This window comes from Dicentrarchus labrax, unplaced genomic scaffold, assembly GCF_905237075.1.
Source record: "Dicentrarchus labrax unplaced genomic scaffold, dlabrax2021, whole genome shotgun sequence".
Taxonomy (NCBI): Eukaryota; Metazoa; Chordata; class Actinopteri; family Moronidae; genus Dicentrarchus; species Dicentrarchus labrax.
The window spans coordinates 19,720-29,175 of NW_026136983.1; the positions used below are offsets into that span (position 1 = coordinate 19,720).

The 9,456-nt window shown below is 38.1% G+C and overlaps 1 protein-coding gene across 5 annotated transcripts; it reads right to left on the reverse strand.

The window, feature by feature from the left end:
• Positions 1-587: 587 nt before the first annotated feature.
• LOC127360978 (CMP-N-acetylneuraminate-beta-galactosamide-alpha-2,3-sialyltransferase 1-like) lies at positions 588-8,800 on the reverse strand. 5 transcript variants are annotated; one of them, XM_051395541.1, is made up of 10 exons: positions 8,573-8,800; positions 7,238-7,319; positions 6,453-6,501; positions 6,196-6,286; positions 6,008-6,086; positions 4,796-4,992; positions 4,488-4,655; positions 3,738-3,780; positions 3,511-3,630; positions 588-1,234 (listed from the first exon to the last, which is right to left on the reverse strand). In XM_051395541.1, the coding sequence occupies exons 3-10, from the start codon at positions 6,475-6,477 to the stop codon at positions 1,067-1,069; spliced, it is 891 nt and encodes a 296-aa protein (XP_051251501.1). In that variant the 5' UTR covers positions 6,478-6,501; positions 7,238-7,319; positions 8,573-8,800; the 3' UTR covers positions 588-1,066. The 5 variants fall into 5 exon arrangements, with proteins under 5 accessions (XP_051251501.1, XP_051251496.1, XP_051251500.1 ...); XM_051395536.1 differs by lacking the exons at positions 6,453-6,501; positions 8,573-8,800 and having other exon boundaries at positions 7,238-8,559; XM_051395540.1 differs by lacking the exon at positions 8,573-8,800 and having other exon boundaries at positions 6,008-6,286.
• Between the last annotated feature and the right edge of the window lie 656 nt (positions 8,801-9,456).

Here is a 9,456-nt window from a genome sequence, read left to right on the forward strand (position 1 = left end):
TATGTAAATGAGGTCTCTTTACCATATATTCCAAAAATAAGTGTAAAATTGGTGGTACTGAGTTGGAGTGAAGTTGATTAATAAGGTGAAACACAGAATTGGGGGATAATATTTTGCTACATGCTTTACAAGCAGTAAAAACCAAAAAAGGAACAGTAAACTTAAAAGTAGCAATAGAAAACTAGAAGAACTACTAGAAAACACAGTGAACTGAAAGAGTTAGAGTTTTATTAAAAATACTTGTGTCCCCCCCACCTCTGAAATCAAAATTTCGTACTTGGATTGACCCATCTAAAAATATATATATTAGGTTGACCCTCCCTGCCTGGTATATGCCCATATCTTTCAAACTCATGCACAGTTTGTAATGCTTTCTATTGGAGATAGGTGTAATATGTGTATAAAAAAATAACTTGAAATAAAGTAGAACAATTTTAAAATACATTTGGAGTTAAAAGACACAGAACTTACCATAAAAGGAAGTGTGTGTGTGTGTGTGTGTGTGTGTGTGTGTGTGTGTGTGTCTGTGTGTGTGTGTGTGTGTGTGTGTGTGTGTGTGTGTCGAGGTCACTCACTGTATGTGGCACTCATATTGGGCATCAATATATGCCCTGTCTCCTTCTCGTAGGATTCATTTTAATTTTGAGTGGTCATATACATTGTTGAAATCTGGGATTACAGGATTTCATTTGTTCAAATGAATGTTTTACATTGTAGGACAGGAAGTGCATCTCTGTCTCAACATCACCTGTCCAACAGTGACCACATATTACTATATAAGTTTTCTTTTGGTTTCTACGTTGTTTGTGTCTTCCTTTTTCAATTTCCAGGTTGTGCTCACTGAGCCTGGACTTGGTTAGGATCTGTCTCTGCTGTCTCTCTCTGACAGTAGATATTCTGCCCATTCATAATCTCTTTTTAGGCTCAGAACTAATTACTAACTAACTAATAAAAGGCCAAGTCAACTGCCAAACATTTATTTTCCGTTTCTCTCTTAAAGCTAAAGTACTTGGTGCTCATGTTAATGCCACTGACAAATAAAGGAAGACACAAACAGAGAAAGAAATTACCATCCTTTAAAAACACCAATTTTCTGCTGCTCCTTTAATTTCAGAATAACTTCATGTTCATGCATTCCAGCATGAGGTCCAGTTCTCAGCTGTTTGTTTTTGAGAATCTCAAAGTAATGGTTCCAGTTTCCATCTCTGTCTGCTCCAAACCCAAAAACATTGACCTGGGAAAACAAACACACCATGAATCTCAGCTGGATTTGAATAAATGCTCCATAGAATTGTCTTTCTTATTTCTGCATACAGTACATTTCTGCATATTCTAACTTACATTTCATACTGCTATGGTGCTGCACTCCACAGTGTTACTAAAGAGAGATCTTTCCCAACCCTTAACAAAGTAGTTTTAATTCCCTAAAACTTAACTAAAAGTTATTTATGCTCATTCACACTTATCATGCAGAGACTGGTAACAGGGAAACGGCTTGCTCCAGGGTGTGGCTCCAGGGCAGGGGTGGACTGGGACAATAATTCAGGCCGGGAATTTGATACCATCCCAGGCCACCACCACCTGATTAACGCAAAATACCAAGAGTGAGTTAGGTTTGGCGCCTACTGATGTAAGAGTGTAAAATAATAAAGCAAAGGCTCCACATGCGCCCACACACAGCTTTTTGTGTTTCTTTCCCCTACAAAATAAATGCAGGCTGCACATTTAACAGTGTAGTAGTAGAAGAAATAAAATAGGTTACACCATCATCCACCTAAACTTGAGACCAATCCTATTTTTAATGTAACAGGTACCAGACTAGTTATGAAGTTGACCGCTGTGTCAACCATAGTATCATACCACAAGTGAGAGGTACACAGGTGGCGCACTGCAGATGTGTAGGTTTATATGCATTGACTTATTATGTTGTGTCTATGTTAGTTAACCATATTCTAAAATTTGCAACATCCTTTGTTACAACTTAAAACATTTGTTTTATTAAGTCAGTTTTAGCCCCATCAGCTTCCACAAAGTGGAACTAACCTCCTCATGAAGCTAGTGGTGCTGGATAGGCTCTGGTTGTGCGTCTCTTGTCACCACTAGTGTTTAATGTGTTACCTACTCCCTTACTGACAAACATGTCAGTTATTTTACAGCACTTCAATGCATCTGTGGTCAGTGCTTTTAGCTTTTTAAGCCTCTCCCTCTCTGCTCCACCTTTCCTCTTGGGCTGTCGATCTCGCTCCATTTTTCAAGCATGTAGAACTACAGGTGAGGGAGGAGGGAGGAGGGGGGCGGGGGCGCAACTTGGTGTGTGTGTGTGTGTGTGTGTGTGTGTGTGTGTGTGCGCGTGCGCTTGCCTGCAGAACTGTGACAGAGAGCCTCAGAAAAAGAGAGGAGGGGGTGTGTTTGTGCCCAACGTTGCTGTTCAGTCTGTGTGAGCTTCAGTGAGGCAGATACCCTAATGAGCCGCACGACGGATTGTTTATTTCAAAATCAAGCGCGACCAGAACCGAGCCTTTGGTCCCGACCATCGGCAATTGCAGAGCGGGCCAGTTCGGCGGCCAGGCCACTGGGAAATATCCCGGTGCTCCCGATGGCCAGTCCGCCACTGCTCCATGTGTGGCTCCAGGGTGTGGCTCGAGGGTGTGGCTGCAGGAGGGAGCCCTGGTTTCCCTTTTCCGGCCAAGGTGCTGCTACTCCTTCTTGGCCGCTGCACTGAATCGCTCTTTGTCTGGCCCCTGTGTCTGATATGAATTTTGTTTACCTTTGGACAAAGCCAAGCTAGCTGTTTCCCCATTTCCAATCTTCATGCCAATCTAAGATAACCAGCTGCTGTCTCTGGCTACGTAACTACAGATGTGTAAGAGGATTTCCCAAAATGTCAAACTATTGCTGTAACCACAGCTGTAGCAGATCAGAAAATGCATGATGTGTGATGAACACAAACATATATGTTTACTTATAAAAGATTAGCAAAGATGACGTTTTAATATTTTAAAGCTACAGGAGATGTTTTTATAAAAATGTTTTTGTCATATTTGCTGAAACTTTCACTATACTGACAGTAGCAGACAGATAATCTGAGAAAAATACAGGTTCCTCTGGCTTGTCGTAGCCAGAGGAACCCGTGGCTTCTTAATCTTCAAGCCTCCAACCCAAAGCATCTTTATACTTTTCTTGGCTCTGATTGGTCATTTGTTCATTGCCTGGTGGATTCTTGCAAATGCCATTAGGAGCACTAGAAGGAGCCAGAGGAACATGATTTTTTCACAAATTATCGGTCTCATACTGATGTCAGGATATAGTGAATGTTTAAACAAATGAGATAAAAAAGTTATTTTTATAAAAGTTACCTACTGCAGCTTTAAGATTTGCATTTATATTTATTCATGGCCTAGCACTCTTCTTCTTCTTTGCCTTCACTGGTGCAGTTCTTGGTGTTTGACTGCCACCAGATATCAGTAGGATAGCATTAAGCTGTTGGCACAATGTGTAATGTGAACTTACCTCATCACACATTTGCGTGCTGAGAGCCAAAGTCAGAAAGCCAGTGGATGGATAATTGCCCTTCTTTCCCAACCACATTTCATGAACGTATTTCATGAAAGCTGGATTGAGGATCATCACCTGTTATGAATCAGACTTAAACTGACATTAATCTGACATTAATAAAACATTCCTTTCTCTAATAAATGCTCGATACAATACAAATCACTGGATGACTTGATACTCACCAAATCTTTGTTAGCTCTCCTCGCCTTGTTAGCACTGTTTTCCCTGTTGGATGCAACATTAATTGTTAAATTTAGTAAAATGTAAACTGATTACCAAGTATTATTTGGTAAAAATGGTGTAAGACTACTTTACCTAGTCCAAATTAATTCTAATGCTGCCCTTAGTGTAAAGAAGCAATTGTATTCTAACACATTTGTCATATCAACTTTATAAGGTGATAATATGTCAATGTTCCATTCACAGATTACATGCCCTGCTCACACATTAACAAAAAAACTATGGCAAGAATTTTCTAAGTAAAATTGGAAAGTATTAATTACTTAAACCAGGGTTCCAAACCGGGGGTCAGGACCCCCACTAGGGGTGGATAAAGGAGGTCTAAGAAAAAATACACTGTAGGCCTATATCATCTCAGCATTTTGTTTATTTCTGTGAAGGAAACTAAATGAAATTGTTATTTTTAATGTTTCAATTATTATTTAAGATCCTGAACACAAGCTATATTCACTGAGCGTACAGTCTCTTCTAAACAACCTCGTCCCACTTTAGTAAATATTAAACTAATACAACAATGGCCAAGCATTAGGGAGAAGAAAATGTAGTCTATGAAGTATATATGATTAAATTATTGTTAAAAATGAAGGTTCATTGAATAGTTTATACCTCTGCCACAGCGTACAGACACACACAAACACCATTTTCATTCATATTAGATGTATGACTGTGATCCTCTGTGAGCTGAGACCTACCCTGGATCGAAGGATTTGAGGAGCCACAGTAAATCATCGATCTTGAATGGAAACAGCACAAGATGTGTGGTGTTGTCCAGATTTATAGCACTCTCTGGATACATCACATGGTGTGTTGTTTTGTTCCCAACATCTGCTTCATAGCCTTTGGTACGGCCATGGTTCATTCTAAAAGATACAGGGGATACACATTTAATATCATGTAGTTGAAGAACAATAACATGGTGATTGAAGTTGAATTGAAGTTGCATGGAATTCCTGAATTAAGTGGCAGAATTTGGGGATTTAACTGAACGCTGGTGATTTACCTTATTATGATATCATGAGAATCAATCAGAGGTCCATAATGTGATCCCTTCAAGTTACCAGAATTCCCCACCACAGCACAAGTCCTGCAGCGGTCAGGGCTGGGTCCTACAACATCTGGAATGGGTGGGAAAATCTGAAACAGTCTGTCCACTGTTGTCTTGTAGGAATCGAAGTTTCGTCTTTCATTCTGGATGTGCTGACACACATAACAGAAAATTCAGTCCATCATTCATTCCAGCATCAGTTTGCAATTAAAGTGAGTTGTAGTATGTAAGCTACAATACACAATACAAGATGCAATTCATAATAGGGATGTCCCGATCCCATCAAAGTCATGTAATGTTGAGTATCTGCTGTTACCGAGTCCCGATCCAATCCAGTATTATTTTTAGATAATACAGTGCACAGTTTAAGTATATTAAAGCTACTCAAACCAATCCAGTGCTTGACAATTGAATAGCTCTGTATTGCAGTAATGCACTGTTTGTTTTACTTTCATCTTCGAGTATAAAATAACAAACCCTCATCGTTGCAGCCTCTGTATTCTACTCAGTGATCTTTTGCGCAAATTACATTTATTAATTACTCTTATTAGGTTTTTTGTCCGCAGGATCTATGTTGGACTTGCAGTGTGGTGTTGAGAGTGGTTGTCTATCTCTACTGCTCTCTCCCCTGAGCAGGAGGAGCTGCTCTCTCACACACACACAGCCGTACGTGCTCCACTAGGTGAGCTACTGTGAGGTCCATGCATGGTTTTTGTGCATACACATTGTTTATACATCTGGCCCCAGCTCACAAGGAATATATGCAACTCTTTAGCTGTATTTGCTCCACTTGGAGCAGATAGTGTACAGAGTGTACTTTTTAACTAAAAACAGCAATATCGATATCAAAGATTATAGACACTTTAAATGTGACTGCAGAAATTTGTTGGCACACGTAGTTGATTATTGTTGTTTTCCACTTCATTTTTATGTGATTGGCAACATTGTTTTAATTTGAACTTTTTTCACACGTTTTATATGCTACAATGGATTTTTACTGCTATTTTATCTTCCTATGCATCAAAGGTTTTTTTTGTTTCCTGACACTATACAGGTTCTTCTTGGGGTATAAAGGAACAGAAAAAGTGCAGAAAACACCAAAAACAGTCAGAGTCTCTAAATTTATTAACACTGAAATTATGTGTGTAAAGATAAGTTGATATTTACCTTCCACCAAATGAAATCATCCTCTGAGCTTGTATAGTTTCTTGACAAAAAGGGTGTTGGAGAAGAATTGATGAGCTCCCTAAACCATGGATCACTCTCTGTTAAACATTTGTGACAGGCACAAAGACCTGAATTCTCAGGGCCGAGGTAATGTAAAGACATATCCCATGAATATCTAGATAACACACCAATGGCAGTGATACACAGTAGGTAAATGAGAACTTGGGTGTTGCCCAATCTGGGAACCATCTTGGCAGCGTTTTGAATGAAGAGCAGATTCTGTTGATACAAAATGTGATGAAACACACAGGTGAGTCAATACATGGAAAACGTGTTATGAACAACATTAAAAGAAATATTTAATATGCAACCACTCCTAGTTTGGCAGGTGCCCTCAGGCAGTGGTAGATAAATATAGACAACACAATGAAAACATAAATGCCACCTGTTTGTTTGGCAGCCATCAGCATTTAGAAAATCTTCAAAGTAGTTGTCTGTATAGTGGAATAATATTTGAGACTTTGGTCAAACTGGTTATATGACTCTGAAAGAGGATAATAAAGGAGTAACATAACAATTAAATTAATAAAAGGATTAAGTGATGCAGTGTATCAGGATACTTTTCTGTTCTCTGGACATATTTGTGTCCAAACTCAACGTTGTATAGAATGTGTTTTTTCTATGAAGAAGAACAGTTTAAACTGACTAACTAAACAGGGAATAAAATAAAAAGAAAAAAAAAGGGAACAGGAAATGCAATTTAATAAACCTTACAAGGAAATTATCTTTACTTTAGTTTAACTTTAGGTCCTGCTGCCATGCTGTACTACAAGCAAGAGAAAAATCATATAAAAAACATAAGTAGTTTAAGAGGTAACATAAGGCACATTTTGAGACAAGAGCAAGAATATTTAATATTAATATTTACCATATTAATAAATTAACATAAAATGTTTTTTTATATCTTTCTTCTTACCTTCAGTAGTTTCTTGGATAAAAAATACATTACATAATACAATATTATGCCAGACAACAGCATAGAAAGAACTAAAGCCACAGTTACTGGCTGGGTTGAGTATCATTCATAGACAAAATCATTTGCACTTTGTATTTCAGCATTCATCCCATTAAAAAGCTACACTCTGTCACTGTATACCAAGTTATACATTTAATCTCACAATCAATTGAAATGTGTTTAAGATATAAATATAGGTATATATATTATCTTACCGAGAGAAAGGGGTGAGGCAACTGAGGAAGAGAATGCTGCCGTTGAACACCTGGTTAAATGTTGAGATACGTTCATGTGGCACTGGCAGAACGGGAAAGGACTACAGTAGGTGTGTTTGGTTAAACAAAGACACACAGTTGAATATGTATGGTCATTCTGTTCCACTGGATGAGTTAACATCTTGTTTTTCTAGCATTATGGTTCAGTAGACTTATGTTTTGTTGGCCCCTATAACTCAGTTAATTCATTTGCCTTCAGTAATTTGTTTTATTTAATCTTTTTGGGGAAAATAAACCCAACTTTTGAACTTAAACAAATGTTATTGGCAGTGTAAAGACTTTACTACTATTTTGATCTAATTTATTTTTATTTTTTGATTGTATATTATGTACTTATAATAATTTGATAGCAAGGCTCGGTTCTACTTTGAATAGCAAATTCCAAGGGCAAGGTAGGTGATACAAGTGTGTGTGCACCTGTGCACCTGCTATTTTGATTCTATTATTCCATGAATGTTCACCAGCATGCAAAAACATGCAGAACGGCAGAGTGAAGATAATTATAGAGCATAGGTGAATAGGTGTGGTTATTATTAAATTTTATGAACACAGCACTCCTGTCAATGTAATGCAAGGTGTTGGACATAAAGTAACCTAAAATAAAATCAAATATGTGGAAGGTGTGATTGAGATGTAAATTGAGAAGCTAGAAAAACATTCAAGTTAATGGGTTTACAGTTTTAGAATCATATATAGCTTGATATTGATTTGGGGACAAGGACATGGCTGGATAGCTAGCTTGTATTGTTAAACATACTGTCAAATTATATTTACCGTTTGTCAATTGTTGTTATTCCCTTTTAATCTAGCTAGCATAGCGTTAGCTCTGTGTCTCGTAGCTGAGCCAAAGTGTTCTACAAACAGAGGGAACTAGAAATATCTCCCATTGTCAAGTCATATCTAAGGTTCGTCCTATTGACTGGAGTAGTGAATAACGTTTGCATTGCATTAGAACCTTATGGGATGGTAATGATTCTTCCAGGTATTAGGTAGGAACTCAGGTGTTACCAGGGAAATGAAGTTATGGCTAGTAAAAAAGTTTAGATTTCAATTGCAAAATGCATGAAAATATAAAATATTGATCTTCCTTTTCTTTCTTTGGCAAGTGACCATTGTATAAGTGGGATAATGCCCTTCGAGGTGTCTATTATCAGGAATTAATGGACTTCCCTGAAGCGGAGATTCTGGCCTTCATTCCTGATAATGGACACCTTCCCGGGTATTATTTCTTACTTATCTGACATGAGTTTGTTCAATACAGATTTGTTCCCTCACCATATTTGGTTACAGTGCATTTTCATCATCCCACAACTTTAGTCCACACTGAGATATCTCAACAGCTATCAGATGGGTTGCCATGACGTTTTAGTACAGAAGACGCATCAAGTGTGTGCACACCCAGGCAAAAATATTACTGCAAGACACAAAAGAGAAAAAGTCTGTACACTGAGGGGGTCCAAATGATTATTTTTATTCCCTTTTTATAAAGCAACGTTTCAATCTGCAAGATCTCATTCAGATAATTAGAAACTTTTAATAAAACATTATTTTACCAAGTCAAAATATTGAGATACTAAGTCATTATTTTGAAAAAAATTCTAATTATATTGACTTTAAGAATCCTTTTTTTCCGTCACATTGTCTTCCATAAGAAAAAGCAAAGTTGTTATAATACAGCAAAACTCTCAGACATACTGTCTGACTATAACACCAAGAAACTTTGCTATCCCGTCCATGATAGAAAAAATTATTTTTAATTCCGTAAACTTAATTAAAAGTTATTTACCCTTATTCACAGTTATCATGCAGCTGGAACCACGAGACGCACAGCTAGCATAGAGACTGGTAACAGGGAAACAGCTTGCTCCATGGTGTGGCTCCAGGGTGTGGCTCCAGGGTGTGGCTCCAGGAGGGAGCCCTGGTTTCCCATTTCTGGCCAAGGTGCTGCTACTCCTTCTTGGCCGCTGCACTGAATCGCTCTTTGTCTGGCCCCTGTGTCTGATATGTGAATTTTGTTTACCTTTCGACAAAGCCAAGCTAGCTGTTTCCCCATGTCCAGTCTTCATGCCAATCTAAGATAACCAGCTGCTGTCTCTGGCTGTGTAATTACAGATGTGAGAGTGGTACTGATCTGATCGGATTTCCCAAAATGTCAAACT